Genomic DNA, 21,656 nt, shown 5'->3' with positions numbered 1-21,656 from the left:
GGAGCAATCGGAAAGGAAATCCGTAATCCAGAGGCAGATGGAGTGAGTTCAATCCCAGATCTGTCAGTTTGGTCAACGGTTTATGAGGGAGGATGGTATGAAATGTAGAGCAAGTCTACAAAGAGATTTTTCATTAATAAAATAACATGGTGCAGCCAAGATTCCGAATGTTCAAACTGAGAACATTGCATCTGTGTTGTTTGCTCTTAATATTAAGAGTTATTTGCTTTCTTCTCACAAGGAGGTTGTTGCTGAAGGCATTGTACATTTCAGTGGTTGTGACATGGAATGGCAGTTGATTTTTGCCCAATTTGAAAGATTGCAATTTTGTTGAGCAATGGACATATTTAAATAATTAATCTATTTAGTAATGCTATATTCTGATGAACTACTCACCCACAGAGATTTTCTTTTTTAATCTAGATTATAGTGTGACAATAACATTTTCCTTTTCAGTCATACATTTCATAAACAGTTGTTTTTTTATCAGTCCAAAAGCTTGAGTTTCTGAAATAAATCTGTCTTGATCAGAAAAGACTGAATGATAGCTTTTGATTTTCTTGTTTCCAACAAAAGAATCCGTTCCTAGTGGAGAAAATCCTAGTGTTGCAGGAGGAGATGAAGAAACTTTGGATGATTACCAAGAGCTTAGTACAAGAGAAGAACAAGATATTGAAATAATGATGGATGCTTGTGAATATGCCATCTCAAATGCAGAAGCCTTTGCAGAAAAGTTATCAAGAGAACTTCAAGTACTAGATGGTGTAAGTAAAGTATATATGATCCATACTTTGTGTTGTTTTGTTTTTGGGCATGATATGGGGGTGTGTGTTTAATGTAAAATCAGTGTAAAAGACTTTCTTTAAAGTCTCCCACTAAATTTAAACATGGGCTATTAGTCAGGAAGAAAAATTAGATAACTCATTTAATACTGTAAAACAGTGGGGAAAAGGTTTAAGAAGTAGTAGTATTATTCATATAACGGGAAAATGCAGTATTGCTCCCATTATCTGAACTGTTTACTCTGTTAACATTTAATGGGATCTTATACAACTTTCATAAATTTAATATGCAAAAAAAGTTTACTCCAATTCAGTAAAACAGGCCTATGCTGCACAGAGGCTGATTAGACACAATCACATTTTCTGCTATTTCACATATATAAAGGTTGAGCCTTTAGTCTACTACTCCTCTGTTAAAATACAAAAATTTGTAAATGTCTTTTGTTGTGATGTAAAGAAAAAAATGCATATTTTTACACACTGCAGTCCATATGTATGCCTGGTTTCTGGTGCTAATGGAAAGACGTGTTAACTGTTAACTCTACCTCAAACTATAAAATGACAGTACAAGCAGATTTATTCTGTAACTTAGTCACTCCATCTTTCAAGGGGATTGAGTACTTTTGTATGCACCTATATACTTATAAATGTACGTGTGGTTGTTAGATACAAGTAAGTGTTCATTTCTTTATTTTATGCAGCACAGTTATGTCTTAAATAAACATTACTCGCCTTGCCTTTATCTCTTTAACAGAGAAATTAATAACTTAGATTTTCATAAAAGCAGCTTGTTTGGAAATTAAATACATTGGTATAAGTCTGAGTAAGAAAGGTGATGTTTTACTGTATAAATGTAAAAGATAACAATTTTGTAAAAGAAAGTGCAGCTTATCCAAGATCCTGTCACCCAAGTCATGACTGAAGCCAAATAACCATGTTCTCAGTGCAGTCTTAGCCAATGCTGCTTCATTTAACCCTAACCAATGCACCCAGCGTCTTCTGGTCATGAATCACTCTCTTTTGTTCTTTTGACTTCCTCCCCCTTTTCTCATGTCAACAAAGATACTACCATTTAATGAAGTCCAGTACAGTTTGGTGGAGAAAGCAAGGCTTACACAGGGTCTCTTTGCTAAATAAAATTTCATGGATGACTGCTTTTTAATAGATAAGGAAAAAAAACACTTGTGTACCCCATTGCATTAGAACCACTTGCACCATCATAAAGCTAGCCCTGATAAGAGATCTTCCAGTCTCAGTACAGCTTTATCATGTACAAAAGACACAATTTTTGCAGTTATTGGGGCTCTTGCAACGAAGCTTTCACACATTTCTTTTCTATAAATGTAGCTAACCGTGGGCTTGCTTGTGCCATATTTAGAGTCAACAAATTTAAAGAATGTCCTGCATTTATCATATCCAGAAGTGGCAGTATTTCTCCTCCAAAGTAATCGCCTTTCTTTCTTTTAGCTGCATGCTCACACTCAGCAGAAATGGGATCATGAATCTGTTAGAAATGTAGCACCAATAAATAACTACATAATCGTAGCAATGAGTTTCTTTTTAAGCAAAAAGAAATGCATACAATTTTTAAATGAATGTCATTTACAAAAGGCATGACTGCAAAAAAGGGCTACAGATTGTTAATTGAACCATAATGAAAATAGACGTATCCACATTAAAGATATGCATACAATTTTTTGAATAGAAACAATTGAGTTGCATTTATCTGGAACCTTGCAGGATGTCAAAAATTGTTAGCTACTTGTACAGGGTGGTGCAGGGAAGCAGGAAATCTTCAATTGATGTTCAATGCACGAATAAACATGTTACAAAATACATTTAATGATGAAATGTACAGAAAATGCAATTAATGATGGTAATCAATATTCATTTTATGTTTTGAAGAAAACATCATGAAGGTGTTGTCCATTTCTACGTACACATTCTGACAGCCTGTTGTGGAAATTCTGCTTTGCTTGATGTAACATGTCAAGAGGAATACCAGCAATTTCCTCTTCAATCTTCCTTTTTAGTTCAATGGTTGCAGGACATGTGTGCTTCACTTAGCTTTTAAGATGTCCCCACAGAAAAAAATAACAAACTGTGAGATCTGGGGATCTTGGAGTCCCTGGAATGTCACCGTTGCGTGAAATGACGTGCCTTCCAAACAATCATCAAATAGCTGCCATTAATTCTCAGGCAGTATACAAAGTGGCTCTACCTGGGGACTTCCTTTTTAAGGCTGAACCCGTTTCTTCGAAATTACGCACCCATGTTGTAATTGCATGAGCAGATGGGACACAATCATGATGTCCCAACTGGTAATAATGCCAAAATTCCTTTTGCGCAGCAGTCACACTATCACCATTCTTATAAAAGGCTGTCACAGCAAACGCTCGTTGCGCACCACTCCACTGCTCCAATATAATCTAAACGAGGTTGCATTGGTCCCAAACAACTGCCAGTGCCCCAGGGTCGCCAACACCTAGTTTCAAAATTTCCCATATCCCTGTGTCACCCTGTACATTGTGAATTTCTTATTTGAACATTTCTTCCTCCTTGGAATAGATAACAACCTCTCCATTGCTTCATTTTATGGAAACGTTTTGCATAGAGGTCTATTTATTGATATTCTGACACCATCTTCAAAATGTCCCCCTCATTCCCAACACTCCACCCCAGCTATTTCCTGAAGTCACCTTAATTGAATCACAGTGCATAACCTATTACAAGATTGTTTTTTCAGTTTTCACGCTGATTCTAAGTCATTTATTGCATTTTTAGGGTCATTTTAATAATAAATAAATATAAAGATCATCAATTACAGTCCTCCTCCGCACCAAAGTTGGCACCTGTGGGTTACTGGGCAGATGATTGAGATTACCATTAACACTAGAATTACTAGAGTCTACGAAAAAACTCGTAGATCCGGCCCACCTTAAAACCGTTCTCACCTCTCTTTTGTCTTCTAAATGTGCCGATTAAGACGAGCAGCAAGCAACCGGCTATTCCATCCCCCACCGTCACAGAACGTTCACTAAGTTTTCCCAGCTCATGCCTTGTTTGATTATCTGGCAGTGACTGAACTGCTAGAGTTTTACAGTGGAAATAATAGATCGTTATTTGGAACACACGCATTTCATGTGTGTTCCGTTTCTACAGTAATCTGTGTAAACACATTGTTAAAACAGAAACTTTTTCATATTGTAGTAATAAATGTTAAAAAATGTAGGCATAAACTATAGAATGTGTGAAGCCTGACGTCCAAACATCAAATAAACTCTTTCACAAAAGGTTCAAGGATGATGTAACACCTTCTGTGGCGTAGCGCTAAGATTTGCAGAATCAGAGCATAGCAGCCTTGCCGTGCCTTAGAGACCCGAGTTTGATTCCCCGCTGGGGAGGAAGTGTTTTTTTTTTTTTTTTTTTTTTTCCTTTGTAACCTCAAATGGACATAAAATTTATAAATTGGTATGCACTGTAAATCGTTAAGTTTAAAATGTCGATAGCGGTTATTTCTGTTGATTGATTCATAATTTTTTACTTAGAGTCAGAACAGGAGCTTATTCAGCTTCTGATATGACTCTAACAGCGCCACAGTATAAATTCACACCCGATCTGACGCTGTTCGTTTTCAAATAATATTGCATTACTTCGATGTTTTCTGATTGGTACTATTTGCGTCATAAAATGATTTCATCAAAATGTCACATATATTTGTCTCTTTCTTTTTTTAAAATGTGCTGTGGAATAGGGCAACCCGGACACAGACAGGAGGACACGTTTTCAGCCATCACCACACGTTTATTCACACTACTATTATTTACAGTCACTATGTGCACCGCCACCAAACATCCCCCACAGTCTCTCAACAGTCCAGGCTTCTCTCTAAGCCACCTCTCTTTCCTTCTCACACGTCAGGCCTCTCCTTGCTGCCTCCTCTCCGACCTTGTCCACCTCCTCACCCGACTCCAGCCTTGATTGTCGGGAGGCGGACCCTTTTATAGGCAGCCGAATGCCGACCACACCCAGCCACCTGTGACAGTGCGTTGATCACCGGCAGCATGTTGTAGCACACAGCAACTGGCCACCTGCATGTTCTTACGCGCACTGAATAAGCGCACTGAATAAGACAGCGCTATATGCAATCATCAGATTCAAATGTTAACAGTTTACACACACGCAGGGATCGTCTTTCTTACATTTACAATGTGTGTACCCGTTACAATGTACTCACTTCTCTCTATGCTGTGGTTTCTATTACACACCTGAAAGAAAGACAATATATGTGAAAACATCATCGCACTAATGCAATATTATTTGAAAACGAACAGCGTCAGATCGGGTGTGAATTTATGCTGGAACTGGAAATTCTTTGATGTGGAATCAGTTCTGTATGGTTGTGGGCGTGGAAGTGGGTGTGAGTGGTGGACATGACTGGGAATTACTGTGAATGTGCGTGGTGTTTTGAGATAATGAATAGAGCTGCAAATTACAGGTGCTTGTTCAGTGTAATAGGAACCATAGCACAGAGAGGTGTGTACACTGCAACAAGTACACATGTCGTAAATGTAGGAAGGGCGCTCCTTGGGTGAGCTAGGGCGCGTCTTTATGTGAAAACAGCAGTGTCAGATGGGGAGTGTCTGATGATTGCATATACAGTAATCCCTCCTCCATCGTGGGGGTTGCGTTCCAGAGCCACCCGCGAAATAAGAAAATCCGCGAAGTAGAAACCATATGTTTATATGGTTATTTTTATATTGTCATGCTTGGGTCACAGATTTGCGCAGAAACACAGGAGGTTGTAGAGAGACAGGAAAGTTATTCAAACACTGCAAACAAACATTTGTCTCTTTTTCAAAAGTTTAAACTGTGCTCCATGACGAGACAGAGATGACAGTTCTGTCTCACAATTAAAAGAATGCAAACATATCTTCCTCTTCAAAGGAGTGCGCGTCAGGAGCAGAGTCTGTCAGAAAGACAGAGAAAAGCAAACAAATCAATAGGGCTGTTTGGCTTTTAAGTATGCGAAGCACCGCCGGTACAAAGCTGTTGAAGGCGGCAGCTCACACCCCCTCCGTCAGGAGCAGAGAGAGAGAGAGAGACAGAGAAAAACAAAGTCAAAAATCAATACGTGCCCTTCGAGCTTTTAAGTATGCGAAGCACCGTGCAGCATGTCGCTTCAGGAAGCAGCGGCACAGAAGATAGCAACGTGAAGATAATCTTTCAGCATTTTTAGACGAGCGTCCGTATCGTCTAGGTGTGCGAACGGCCCCCCTGCTCACACCCCCTACGTCAGGATCAGAGAAAGTCAGCACAAGAGAGAGAGAAAAGTACGTTGGGTAGCTTCTCAGCCATCTGCCAATAGCGTCCCTTGTATGAAATCAACTGGGCAAACCAACTGAGGAAGCATGTACCAGAAATTAAAAGACCCATTGTCCTCAGAAATCCACGAACCAGCAAAAAATCCGCGATATATATATATACTAGCAAAATACCCGCGCTTCGCAGCGGAGAAGTAATGTGTTAAAGAGGTTATGAAAAAAAAAGGAAACATTTAAAAATAACGTAACATGATTGTCAATGTAATTGTGTTGTCATTGTTATGAGTGTTGCTGTCTTTTATATATATATAATATGCACACACACACACATAAACATATATATACATAAACATATATATATATACATATACACATATCTACATATACATACGTATATACACATCCACATAAACATATATATACATATACAAATTTACATATCATATTTACATATCTACATATATATATATATATATATATATATATATATATATAGACATAGATATATACATACATACATTCACATATATATATATATATATATATATATATATATATATATATATATATATATATATATATATATATATTACTGAAGAAAGAAAAAAAAAATTAAACAGCCAAATGGGCTATGCATATGAACTTAAAAGGTTTAAATAAAACAGAAATATATATTTTATTTTTACTTGGTTAACTTGTGGAGGGTGTATCCTGTAGCAAAGCCCTAACTGTTTTCGTGAAAGCCCGTTTCAGTCAATAAGTCTTATGTGTGTGTTTATGTATGTGTGTATATATATGTAGATATGTGTATATGTACATATGTATATATATGTATATGTATATAAATGTTTATGTGTGTGTGTATATTATATATATAATATATATATATATATATATATAAAAGACAGCAACACTTATAACAATGACAACACAATTACATTGACAATCATGTTACGTTATTTTTAAAATGTTTCCTTTTTTTTTCATAACCTCTTTAACACAGTACTTCTCTGCTGCGAAGCGCGGGTATTTTGCTAGTATATATATATATATATATATATATACATACATATACACACATACATGCAGTTTCAATAACATAGAAATCAATATAAATATTAACATCATTATCATATGAGAATATGAAGTAATATATAAGAAGCACATTTTATATAAATATAAATTATTAAACAGTAAAATCTTCTTCTGTAATTTGCTACCGTGGCAATTTGTGTGTCTGTCCAGGATTTTAAATCACCTGTAGCTCGCAAACCGTTTCACCTATTGACTTGAAATCTGGTACACATATAGTACGTCACGTCTACTATCCGCTTTATGGGTGATGATTGTATTACTCTTTTTATGTTTATTTTATTTTATTGTAGAATCAACTCGTATCTGCGCACACCAGGGCGGCCGTGGGCGGATGCGTATGGTGTATTCACTCCATGTTATCGTGCATTGCGCTGTCACTGGTATTTTGATAAAAGAATTTGAACAACATATAAGAAGCGTATAAATTATTAAACAGTAAAACATTAACATTTAAGAAGTAAAGTTAGATTAAGTACTACTGCAGTGCCCTCGGGTATTCCTCATTTTTTGTTTGTCCATTACATGCTTAAATGTATACATTTTTTGGTGTACCTACCCGAGAACACGCGACATATAACCGAGCGTGGGAGAAGCATGGATTTTAAACACGCGTTGAGTTCATCTGCTGGTCTCCCTCGTGGAATAACTGGTAATGTTTGAATAAAATGTACAGCGAGTAAAACGACATTACCTCCTATTTTTTTTTTTACGATCTCTGAGATGTTGCTTTTTTCGGTTCAAGGCTTCATAAGCTCTTTTATGTTGTATGGTGTACTTATCCGAAACCATCATCTTTGAATGTTGCAAGACTTTCGCCTTGTATGTAGATCGGGGTAATTACATTCATTGCATTCCTAGTCTGAATCACAATCTGATTGTACGGGTGGTTACCTGGCACTGTAGAGTTGCCACCCGTCCTTTAAAATACGGAATCGTGCCGCATTTGAGAATGAAATTGCGCGTCCCGTTTTGAATCAATACTGGACGGGATTTGTCCCGTATTTTTTTTATCATTTTTTTTAAAGCAGCGTCTCATGCAAATCATCCCACACGCATTTTATGAAGATGCCTCCTTTCCTACTTTTGATTGGGTAATACTTGATGTCATCGTTAGTTTGATTGGTCTTTGTAACTGTCCAGTGAGGAGGGCGTGTCTTTTAAGTAGAGTCTGGAAAGTGTTGGCACTGAGATGTGGCGTCAGCGCCAGAGTTGAAGCCCCAAATGTTGCGGTCAGCAAGTCGGCTAACATCCGCCATGTGCCGTCTTTCAGTTGCGAGAAGCAGATCATAGAATGGTTGAAACTGTTGCCCCTAACGTTGCGCCACGGCGTGTGGTTCGTTTATACCTCGTGTCTTCTCATTAAACTTTTATCTGGCGAATATGTTATTGCAATCCGCAGGGGGAGCGTTTCTATAAACTTAATTTAAAGTGACGTTTTACACCGTGCTTTGTTTCCCTTATGAACATGCTTGAATGCTTCACTCGCTCCCTTCTCAATTGTTTAATTAATTTTTTGCTCTTCGCTGTTTGCGGCTCTTACGTCATTTCCCCCTACTTCGTTCTTTTATCTCGCGAATATGTTATTGCAATCCTTAACGGGAGCGTTTCATTAAACTGATTGAAAATAGTTTAGCATTTACCTTTTTAGTAAAAGGCGAGCTTTTTAGCCTGAGAAATCACCCCGTAAATGCACACGTTTAATTGCACATGTGTTAATATGTATGGTTACACAGTATTAAAAGACAGTGAACAACGTCAGTTACCTTTGTTCCCGCGTTTGATAAAAGGCGAGCTTTTAAGCCTGAGAAATCACCCCGTAAATGCACACGTTTAATTGCACATGTGTTAATATGTATGCTTACACAGTATTAAAAGACAGTCAAAAATTAACGTCATTTACCTTCGTTCCCGCGTTTGACTCGTGCTGTAAATCTCTTCCTTGTTTTTAGTTCACGTCATTACGTAGGAGGCGTGATGACGCGATACGTGACTCCGCCTCCTCCATTACAGTGTATGGACAAAAAATATGTTCCAGTTATGACCATTACGCGTATAATTTCAAAATGAAACCTGCCTAACTTTTGTAAGTAAGCTGTAAGGAATGAGCCTGCCAAATTTCAGCCTTCCACCTACACGGGAAGTTGTAGAATTAGTGATGAGTGAGTCAGTCAGTCAGTGAGTGAGTGAGTGAGTCAGTCAGTCAGTGAGGGCTTTGCCTTTTATTATTATAGATATATAAATATGCTTACATATAAAATCCGCGATAGAGTGAAGCCGTGAAAGGCGAAACGCGATATAGCGAGGGATCACTGTAGCGCTGAAGTTACTGCTCTTTACTATGCTTTCCTCTGCATGTTCTGGAGTACAAAATAAACAGCATACAGCAACATGTGGGGACTGGCAAGATTGGGGGGAAAAAAAACACACGGTCGTGTGTATTGTGATACACTGCAGAGCTATAGCGCATCTTTATGTGAAAACAGCAGTGTCAGATGGGGTAGGGAAGGATCCTGAACGCGACTGAGGGAATGAAAAGTGAATTAAAAAAAAACAAAAAAACAAAGCTAACCTTTACAAATATCATAAATTACACCGGATGTTACAGACTGAAATCAAATGTATCGTTTTATTCTAAAATAGTAAAAATAAGAGCAGTTCACTTCTCAAAAGGGAGTCGTGCAGGTTTGAACTCGTGACCTCTTGATTCCCAGTCAGCAACTGATACTGTTGCACCACAGAAGCAGACTTAGTAAATGAGTGTCAAAGTTGCACACTAAGGCGGCTTTTTTTTTTCGGCAGTTATATTTTTGAATAAAAGCGCACTTGTTCTGTTATATTTGTACCTTTCGTGAAAATGTTTCTTTGATATTTGGACTTCAGGCTTCATACATTATATAGTTTATGCCTACATTTTGTCATTTACTACTAGAATATGAAAAACGTTTCTGTTTTAAAAATGTGTTTACACAGATTACTGTAGAAACGGAACACACATGAAATGCGTGTATTCCAAATAACGATCTATTATTTCCACTCTAACACTCCACTTCACTCCCAGATAATCAATCAAGGCATGAGCTGGGAGAAGTTTGTGCACGTTCTAAGTTGGTGGTTGGATGGAATAGCCGGCTGCTTGGAGCTTGTCTTTATCTACACATTTAGAAGACAAAAGATGATGGCGGAGAGGTGCGAACGGATTTAAGAAGCGATTCAAGATGGGATGGATCTACAAGTTTTTTCATAGGCTCTGGTAATTCTAGTGTTAAAGAAGGTAAACTTCAGCAAGATATGTGTGCTTAGGATGCCTAGAATTTTGACTCTTCCTTTGAAGCATCATTGCATCCCATTCAGTGTTTCATGGACAGCCTCACATTAATGAATTCAAACTGAAACAATCAGGAAGCATTTCTGAGGATGAAATTTGGATACATCACTATAATGTAGAAATGCTGATTGTTCAAAAACAAACAAAACTGAAAGAGCACAAGTAGAATCATGCACAATTTGTATTGAGGTTGAGGATGAGGATATAGTCTATATAGGCTACACATCTCAAATGGTTCACATAACCAGTCAGTGTAAATGTTGATATGATGTGGCATTTTCTGTAGCAAACTGGAAAGGGTGGTGGAGTGAGTTTGCCAATCATATCTCCTTATACTTCACAGCAACATCCTGCTCATACTGCATGGGTTGAAAGACTGCTTTGTAGCACTAAAGATTTGAAGAGATGCCACACCCACTCCAGCCCTGTTTCCCAATCTGAAGGACTACCTCCATGGGATAGAGTGACATTTTGCCAAAGATGAAGATGTCAAGTCAGCTATAGAAAGAGTAGTTGCATGATAATTATATTTGTGTAGCATAGACAAGCTTTGTAAATATTATAGTAATCCCTCCTCCATCGCGGGGGTTGCATTCCAGAGCCACCCGCGAAATAAGAAAATCCGCAAAGTAGAAACCATATGTTTATATTGTTATTTTTATATTGTCATGCTTGGGTCACAGATTTGCGCAGAAACACAGGAGGTTGTAGAGAGACAGGAAAGTTATTCAAACACTGCAAACAAACATTTGTCTCTTTTTCAACAGTTTAAACTGTGCTCCATGACAAGACAGAGATGACAGTTCCGTCTCACAATTAAAAGAATGCAAACATATCTTCCTCTTCAAAGGAGTGCATGTCAGGAGCACAGGCTGTCAGAGAGATAGAGAGAAAAGCAAACAAATCAATAGGGCTGTTTTTCTTTTAAGTATGCGAAGCACCGCGGCACAAAGCTGTTGAAGGCGGCAGCTCACACCCCCTCCGTCAAGAGCACAGAAAGATAGAGAGAGACAGAGTTTGTTTTTCAAGCACAAATCAATACGTGCCCTTCGAGCTTTTAAGTATGCGAAGCACTGTGCAGCATGTCGTTTCAGGAAGCAGCTGCACAAAAGATAGCAACATGAAGATAATCTTTCAGTATTTTTAGACGAGCGTCCGTATCGTCTAGGTTTGTGAACAGCCCCCCTGCTCAATCCCCCTATGTCAAGATCACAGATAGCGCAAGAGAAAGAGAAATGTAAGCTGGGTAGCTTCTCAGCCATCTGCCAATAGCATCCCTTGTATGAAATCAACTGGGCAAACCAACTGAGGAAGCATGTACCAGAAATTAAAACACCCATTGTCCGCAGAAACCCGTGAAGCAGCGAAAAATCTGCGATATATATTTAAATATGCTTACATATAAAATCTGCGATGGAGTGAAGCCGCGAATGGCGAAGCGCGATATAGCGAGGGATTACTGTATAAGGTTGAGTATTCACAGAGATTATGTGGAAAAATAACACTCCTTAATTTTAATTGCATTTTTAAGTCAGGCTGAGAATATTTTGATCATTCCTCTTATATGATCAATATGGCCTTGCTATTAGTAATTTTATTAATGCATTCCATGGTTAATTCTACTTCAGTATTGCTCCTTTTCTGAAAAATGTTTCATTACCATTACCTGTAACACTGCAAGTGTTTTGTTTTCCTCCCAGCTCTTGACAAAATGTGCCAGTTTTAGAAAAGATTGACAAAATGTGTGGGGATAAAGTATACACTATTTTTCTGTGTTAATTCTGAATTTCCTTCCAACTTAGGCCAATATTCAGTCAATCATGGCTTCTGAAAAGCAAGTGAACATTCTGATGCAGTTATTAGATGAGGCTCTGAATGATGTGGATGAGATTGAGCTGAAGTTGAGCAGCTATGAAGAAATGCTTCAGAGTGTAAAGGACCAGATGGACCAAATCTCCCAAAGCAACCACATGATACAGTTGAGCAATACTAATAATGTAAAGCTCCTAGATGAAATTGAATTTATAGTGGTGAGTAACAGTCAAAGGCAAACTAGTAAGAATTTAATTTTTTACCACATATTCTACAGCAAAGCTTGAATAATTCAGAGTCTTCTCTTCATTTAACTCATCATCTGTAACCACTTCTCTTCCGACCATCTGGACCTACTTTCTCTAGTGATAATAAACAATAACCAATTAAACCTATTAAGGTTTTTTTAACCATGAAGCATCAAATATCCAAGTTTAACAGAACATGTATTTTATTTTTTGGGATTTGTTTATGATGATAAACTCAGATATAAAGATTTTTGTAATACCTTTTTAAAAAGAGGAATACTAGCAATATAGCTAATATACCAATATATCTAAACTTGTCTGTAAATGTTCAACATATGAACTCAATGACTTAATTAAATCAAAATATTCAGTTTTAATTCTGTATTCATACAGCATTGGGGGGAAAAAAGTCTTAATATAAAAGGTTTTTCTTGTATTGATAGTGCACCTGGACAAAAAAGTCTCCCAGAGCCGAGTCATTTGCTTTTCATTGCCCACTTAAAGACCACACTATAGGAAAAGAGGGATTGATTTAGTTAGAATTGGAAATAGATAACACCAATTGATTATCACTAAGTACAAAATTGAACAACTGGCTTTAAATGGAGTCATGTAAAATATATTGCTTTTATGCTCGATAAAAGTGTTTTACTGCAAATGTTGATGTGAAAATCGTTAAAAAAAATCAAGGCTTTGAAGATAAATTCAGTGAATCATTAAACAGGGGCCATAAGTGCTTCATGTAAATATATACTGCCCATAATCTTTAAATTAGCTCATTTGTTGTCATCTTGTGTTCTTCAAACATTTGACATTTTATTAATGATACATGACACACAGAGCTAACTTCTAATAACAGATTTTTTTTTGCATAAAATATATAAAATATGTTATGAACCGTAAGCAAACCTTAAGAGCAACAAGTGTAAGATTGTTCACACCTGGTTTACCACATTTCAGAACCTATTAACAGTAAAGTGCACAGCAACATTTTTAATTCATACTAATGAGATTTGTTAAAATCACATTATATTAACTAATTTAGATAATAAATTTTATTTGCTGATAAAGGAAATGGAGCAAAAAGAAGTCTGATTCTTTTTCTCTAATGTTAGAGTTTTCAGTTGGCTTAGGAAAAAGTTTACATTAGTCAAATTTACTTTGAACCTTTCGAACAGAAGTCTGCTGGAGCCAATCCCAGCCAACACAGGGCGCAAGGCAGGAACAAACCCCGGGCAGGGCACCAGCCCACCACAGGGCACACACACCCACACACCAAGCACATACTAGGGACAATTTAGGATCACCAATGCACCTAACCTTCATGTCTTTGGACTGTGGGAGGAAACCAGAGCACCCGGAGGAAACCCACACAAACTCCACGCAGGGAGGACCTGGGAAGCGAACCCAGGATGGTCACAATCTGAAAACTAAATTTCTAATAGCTGAAGCTAATATTATTATTTTGTATCTTTATTTGTATATTCTCCTAAGTGAATACTAGTTTTATTGGACTGGTTCCTCTAAAATGTAATGTTCTAGATGCTCAGTTTCTTCCATAGACCAGAGGAAACCACTATTTTCCTTCTATTTACATCAGACTATCAAATGATGAAAAGCAATTTTTGAGTGAGACTTTGCACACTAAACTAAATTATAACACTTTCAAAACCATTTATTTTAGTAACATTGAGTTTTTTACTTTAGAGAAATAGATTCAATTGCTATACATTTAATCTCATAATTTTGCAATTTTCTCACTGTATCTTTTAATCCACCCAGTTTCTAAATAATTTTTTCCACTATATTGTCAACGGGTGCTGCAGCCTAAATGCAAGACACTAACTGAAACTGGATGTGATGCCAGTCACTGTGCACACTCGTACACACACTCGCACTTACTGTAACTTATGTAGGGCCAATTTATCTTTTCCACTAATTGTAATGTGATGGTTTTGAAATAGGAGAGGAAACCAAAATATACAGAGAACTCGCACAGTGTCTACCCTGGATTTAACCTCTGGCTGTGTTTAGTATTACTAACTTGTAAACCTCTGTTTGAGTTGCAGATCTGCTTAGCTCTGGCACAGTTAAAACCAAAATCACTTCTGTGGCAGAGAAGATAAGCTTTGCTCCCTGTTTGTCATCATCACTCTTAAGAACTGAAAGCAAACCTAATTTGTGTATAACATTCTAACTTTCCTAAAGTTAAACATGCCAGCCTATTTCAAAATTAAAACAATGAAGGTGGAAAGAGAACAGAAGATGTTTAATTAACCAAGGCTTTAAATAAAGGCTGATGTTGGTTGCTGGTTGAGAAATTTTTAGGACTGACACTAACAGCCAGGTTGTTCCTATTAGACTTGGAATGGTAAAACACCTAATTAGTACATTATTCTCTTTATAACAAAAAACTTCACAGTTATTCAGGAGCATTGATTCATGGTGTGCTATTGAGATTGCACATTACTTTGCACTATCTGCAATTTTGACACTCACAACATGAATCTCTAAAATATCAGAAAACTGTTTTGTCTGCCATAGATGATATTTAAGGCAAAGGAATGAAATTTTGGTTAATTTTTCTGCACAATATTGTAATATACATTTTATTTCTGTTTAGAATCATTTGGACCTGTCAAAAGGGCATATTAAAGCTCTACAGGAAGGGGATCTTTGTTCATCAAAGGGGATTGAAGCATGTACTAATGCTGCAGAAGCTCTTTTGCAGTGCATGAATGTTGCACTCAGACCTGGTATTGTATTTATGGAATATTACATATTTTGTCTGCTTTGTTTGAAATTTGTGTCAGTTACAAACTTGTGTCAGTACTTACCAGTGAATGTAGAAATTTCTAAGATCTTCTTTGTTGGTCTTCTGTTACTCTTAACAAGTATATTTTATAGAATTTGTTGTAATAAATTAAAGTAATGCTATAATAATTAGCTCCATGCAGTTGGCACTAAAAACTAATGAAAATTGAGGCTTTTCTGAAACAAGTACAAAATGCATACATGTGGAAAATATAGTATTTAAAAAAAATATATCTTAAGTAGTATCCTTGACCATTTATCACCTCATTTGCAGAAGCTTCATACAGTAAATGTAGTTCCCATCTCCATTTATTTTAAATTAAATAAGCTTGTATCAGGTTAACTTTTACCAGATGGAACAGTATAGCCACATTGCCATCTGAATTTCAGCTGTAACTGAAGGAGATGGATTTTCCTTTGTTTGGCTTTTCTAGGTAAACCAGAGTGTGTTGGAAACAAATGTTTTAATTGTCCAAGTAGTAGCAACAGGCTGTGTTAAATTTCGTAAGACGAAATTCATTAATAAGGTATATCACAAGTACTATAGCACTAAGTAAACTGGTTTTCTGCATACAATATATATGAGTTTTATTTACCAAGAGCTAATATTCTTGGCAGGCAGGGCGATGTAGTGGTTATGACTTTTGGACTTAGGGCTTAAAACCCTGAGGTTGTGGGTTGATATCTAGCTGTAAACATTGTGTGACCATGAGCACATCACACTACCTGCTCCAATTATAAAAATAAATCTCAAATATTGTAAATCGACTTGGATAAAGGCATCAGTCAACGACAACATTTATTTGTAAACCACATTTTCATACACAGGATGTAAGCTCAAAGTGCTTTACAAGATGTCAGACAAATTACAAAGAATTAAATTTGGATAAGAATAATAATGAATATACTTTAAGTAACATACAGGAAAATAATACACAAATAAGAAAGATTAATAGAGAAGTAGAGTCCTTATTTGTAGAATTAGTTTTTTAGTCTCTAAGGATGAGTCAGATGACAAGGTCAGATAACCGGTTAATCTGTTAAAAAAATGAACATAATCTGAAGGAGTTTTTAGGCTAGAGGAATGCTCAACTCCAGCCAGGCATTCTGCCTAACACAAATGTTCTTAAGTATCTTTACTTTTATCTTAGACTCAATGCAGTCATTCTTGTGGAAAGTTGTGGCATCTACTTTCTTTCAAACATCATAGGCGACTGCACAGTGCTTTGATCAGGTGGAACCAAAAAAGAAAATGGACAAAGTAGAGATTACTAATGCTTGTAAATTCATTGAGTTTTTTTTTGTTTTGTTTTTTAAATAATCCATAGTAGTAGCCAGGCTCATGTCTATCAGTAAATTATTCCAGATTTTTGGTGCATAACAGCTCTTGGAATAATGATCAGACCTTTTTTAGAAGATCTAAGGTTACGACTTGGAATGTGTTACACATAAATTCTTTAATTATGCCTTGATTTTCAATACTAAGGGATCAAACTTATTTCTGATACTCTCTCATTATTTCCATTTTTACCAGTGACTCAGATTTCAGTTTTTTCTTCTTACTTAGCTTGAATAAATTACTAGTCATCCATTCAGAAACATAAATAAGACATTGGATCAGAGAGCACAGAGTGTCAGTGGCCTCGGGTGCTATAGATAAGTAAAGCTGTTTGTCAACTTCGTACAAGATAATGTGGCCTAATGGGAGCATGCAGATTGAAAATAACAGTAGGCCCAGAATAGGTCCTTGTGGTACGCTATATACACTATCATGGATATCGGGTGCTTCATGGTCTTTATAAACTCTTCAAGCGTAGAAAGAGCTTAATGAACAGCATAGCAGGTCAGACGGTAGGCCACCCTGTTCTGACAAAGAAAAGGTGGCACCCAATACGGTGTGAAGACAGCGATCCCCCTTGAAGACAAAGAGGATAAGCAGAATATAATCAAGGCTAACACTGGGAGGTGATCATTGTCTATTTTTGAAAGGACCATTTATGGTCCCTTTAAGAACCATTAAACAGCTGCTTCTATTGATGTGTCAGACCGCCGCTCATCCTGTTCATCGACTGTCCAACCTGCCAACTACAATTCTGGTGGCGGCTTTAATACATGTTTTGAACTCTCTGCCTTCTGTTAGTTTCTGAGGACATTATTCTGTCCAGAACAGATGCATGGTATGTTATGAATTAAAGTGAATATTCATTTTCTTTTTTTGTACTTTTTTTTTTTTTTTTTTTTTTTTTTTAAACAGGTCAAGACAAACTTGCTGCTGTGAGACAACAGCAACAAATGTTTCGTGAATTAAGAGAGCAGTTTGCAAGGAGACTTACAAACCACCTTAACAATGTGTTTGTACACCAGGTAATTACTTTAATGTTGAATAATAAACTTAAATAACTTTCCATGTAAATCTGAATTATTGCTTTTGAGCAACAAATAGGTGAGTTGTCCAGATTCTTTGTTTTTAAAAGCAACATATTAATATTGATTTGTTAAATAATTTGAACTCCTGTATTTCTCTCACTCATTTTTTGGCATAATCTCCTTCAAAAACCTTGCACAAGTGAGAAACAAAAGCTTGTATCCCTTTCGTGTAATTTGTTTCTCCTAGCTTTCCTCAAAATTTATAAAACCCAATGATTAACAGTGTTTTTGTCAACAAAATTGTCTTTTTTTGTATTTTTTAACCGTGTTTAAATGTTACTCAATTATTCACAACAACAAGAAATAGTTGCAGTAGCAAGAAAAGTTCTGGACGTTTCCTGTTAACACTCTATGGAAAGTGCTATAAATTTTTTAGGGAAAAAAAAAGTAGCATTCAGGGTATAGTTGATGGTGAAACTTATTGATTAGGATTAGGAAAATGTTCATGGTAAAAAGTACAAATCATTACTCTTTGCTTGGTTTATTCATATCACCCCTTACAGTTGTGCTTGAAAGTTTGTGAACCCTTTAGAATTTTCTATATTTCTGCATAAATATGACCTAAAACATCATCAGATTTTCACTCAAGTCCTAAAAGTAGATAAAGAGAAACCAGTTAAACAAATGAGACAAAAATATTATACTTGGTCATTTATTTATTAAGGAAAATGATCGAATATTACATAATTGTGAGTGGCAAAAGTATGTGAACCTTTGCTTTCAGTATCTGGTGTGACCCCCCCTTTGCAGCAATAACTGCAACTAAACGTTTCCGGTAACTGTTGATCAGTCATGCACACCGGCTTGGAGGAATTTTAGCCCATTCCTCCGTACAGAACAGCTTCAACTCTAGGATGTTGGTGGGTTTCCTCACATTAACTGCTCGCTTCAGGTCCTTCCCCAACATTTCGATTGGATTAAGGTCAGGACTTTGACTTGGCCATTTCAAAACATTAACTTTATTCTTCTTTAACCATTCTTTGGTAGAACAACTTGTGTGCTTAGGGTCGTTGTCTTGCTGCATGACCCACCTTCTCTTGAGATTCAGTTCATGGACAGATGTCCTGACATTTTCCTTTAGAATTCTCTGATATAATTCAGAATTCATTGTTCCATCAATGAAGGCAAGCCATCCTGGCCCAGATGCAGCAAAACAGGCCCAAACCATGTTACTACCACCACGTTTCACAGATGGGATAAGGTTCTTATGTTGGAATGCAGTGTTTTCCTTTCTCCAAACATAACGCTTTTCATTTAAACCAGAAAGTTCTATTTTGGTCTCATCCGTCCACAAAACATTCCTCCAATACCTATCTGGTTTGTCCACATGATCTTTAGCAAACTGCAGATGAGCAGCAATGTTTTTTTTTGGAGAGCAGTGGCTTTCTCCTTGCAACCCTGCCATGCACACCATTGTTGTTCAGTGTTCTCCTGATGGTGGACTCATGAACATGAACATTAGACAATGTGAGAGAGGCCTTTAGTTGCTTAGAAGTAACCCTGGGGGTCCTTTGTGACCTCGCCGACTATTAAACGCCTTGCTCTGGGAGTGATCTTTGTTGGTCGACCACTCCTAGGGAGGGTAACAATGGTCTTGAATGTCCTCCATTTGTACACAATCTGTCTGACTGTGGATTGGTGGAGTCCAAACTCTTTAGGGATGGTTTTGTAACCTTTTCCAGCCTGATGAGCATCAACAACTCTTTTTCTGAGGTCCTCAGAAATCTCCTTTGTTCATGCCATGATACACTTCCACAAACGTGTTGTGAAAAGCAGACTTTGATAGATCCCTGTTCTTTAAATAACACAGGGTGCCCACTCACACCTGATTGTCATCCCATTGATTGAAAACACCTGACTCTAATTTCACCTTCAAACTAACTGCTAATCCTTGAGGTTCACATACTTTTGCCACTCACAAATATGTAATATTTGATAATTTTCCTCAATAAATAAATGACCAAGTATAATATTTTTGTCTCATTTGTTTAACTGGTTTCTCTTTATCTACTTTTAGGACTTGAGTGAAAATCTGATGATGTTTTGGGTCATATTTATGCAGAAATATAGAAAACTCTAAAGGGTTCACAAACTTTCAAGCACAACTGCATAAAAAGGTGGAATTATGGTGTTATAATAGTTTCAGTATCTCTTAGATAGACTTATTACATTAAAAAAAAATAAATCAGGATCCAGTCTTTTTAAATATATGCAATGCTAAAAATTCCCATCATTGTCTTTGTTAAATTCCAGTTGGTCTACCTTTGGTTTGCATTTTGTCCCGGGATTGTAAAAGGCAAAAGTATGTACACAACTGAGCTGTTACAGTTCTTACTATAGTAACAAATCATTCTGATGCTTCAGCATCTGTTGTGGCTCCCAGATAAATTATGTATACATTGCAAGCTTCTCCTACTCATTTGTAGCCTAATCCTTACATATATATCCTCACTTTAACTATGCTTCTTTCTCACCTTTCCTCCATGCTTAACTCAGTTAAAGACTGACCATTCAGTAGTGCTGGTTTCGTGATCTATTTTGCTTTATTTTTCAGCATTACTGCATATACTAGTTTAACATGAAAACTTGCATTTTTAGGCAGATTTTTTCCTTGCAGCTTTTTCTATTTAATATTTTTATGTTTACATTTTGATATACCGTATTTGCTTTTTATTCTGATCCTATTTTTATTTGTAAATTAATTTTTACATAGCCTGATTAATTGTGCAGTATACTTGGGTAAAATGAATAGTGCTTTTAAATTTATAACTAATGAAAAAAGGAAACAAATCATAGCATGTTATTTAATGTTGGCTGTGATGAATAAGTGACTGAGATAAGGTAATACTGTGGCAAGCATTTCATTTTTTGTAATGAAATATGTCAGTGGATAAGACACATATACAGTCTGGTAATTCCTTTTTTTGCTTAATTAAGAAATTAGCCCTTTACCCAACGCAATATACAGTGGTGTGAAAAACTATTTGCCCCCTTCCTGATTTCTTATTCTTTTGCATGTTTGTCACACAAAATGTTTCTGATCATCAAACACATTTAACCATTAGTCAAATATAACACAAGTAAACACAAAATGCAGTTTTTAAATGATGGTTTTTATTATTTAGGGAGAAAAAAAATCCAAACCTACATGGCCCTGTGTGAAAAAGTAATTGCCCCCTTGTTAAAAAATAACCTAACTGTGGTGTATCACACCTGAGTTCAATTTCCGTAGCCACCCCCAGGCCTGATTACTGCCACACCTGTTTAAATCAAGAAATCACTTAAATAGGAACTGCCTGACACAGAGAAGTAGACCAAAAGCACCTCAAAAGCTAGACATCATGCCAAGATCCAAAGAAATTCAGGAACAAATGAGAACAGCAGTAATTGAGATCTATCAGTCTGGTAAAGGTTATAAAGCCATTTCTAAAGCTTTGGGACTCCAGCGAACCACAGTGAGAGCCATTATCCACAAATGGCAAAAACATGGAACAGTGGTGAACCTTCCCAGGAGTGGCCGGCCGACCAAAATTACCCCAAGAGCGCAGAGACGACTCATCCGAGAGGTCACAAAAGACCCCAGGACAACGTCTAAAGAACTGCAGGCCTCACTTGCCTCAATTAAGGTCAGTGTTCACGACTCCACCATAAGAAAGAGACTGGGCAAAAACGGCCTGCATGGCAGATTTCCAAGACGCAAACCACTGTTAAGCAAAAAGAACATTAGGGCTCGTCTCAATTTTGCTAAGAAACATCTCAATGATTGCCAAGACTTTTGGGAAAATACCTTGTGGACTGATGAGACAAAAGTTGAACTTTTTGGAAGGCA

At 36.8% G+C, this 21,656-nt stretch overlaps 1 protein-coding gene across 7 annotated transcripts in view; it reads left to right on the top strand.

Moving 5' to 3' along the window:
* The window catches only part of exoc1 (exocyst complex component 1), a 98,712-nt gene that overhangs the window by 39,712 nt on the left and 37,344 nt on the right, over nucleotides 1-21,656 (top strand). For all 7 annotated transcript variants that reach the window (XM_028802257.2, XM_028802256.2, XM_051927808.1 and 4 more), the window contains 4 exons: nucleotides 577-764; nucleotides 12,329-12,556; nucleotides 15,210-15,342; nucleotides 17,655-17,764. In XM_028802257.2, the coding sequence (XP_028658090.1) occupies nucleotides 577-764; nucleotides 12,329-12,556; nucleotides 15,210-15,342; nucleotides 17,655-17,764 (659 nt within the window). The remainder of the gene's footprint in view (nucleotides 1-576; nucleotides 765-12,328; nucleotides 12,557-15,209; nucleotides 15,343-17,654; nucleotides 17,765-21,656) is intronic.

Source organism: Erpetoichthys calabaricus, chromosome 5, assembly GCF_900747795.2.
Source record: "Erpetoichthys calabaricus chromosome 5, fErpCal1.3, whole genome shotgun sequence".
NCBI classification, from domain to species: Eukaryota; Metazoa; Chordata; class Cladistia; order Polypteriformes; family Polypteridae; genus Erpetoichthys; species Erpetoichthys calabaricus.
The sequence above is the reverse complement of the archived record's forward strand: the minus strand, read 5'-3'. Positions and strand labels throughout refer to the sequence as shown.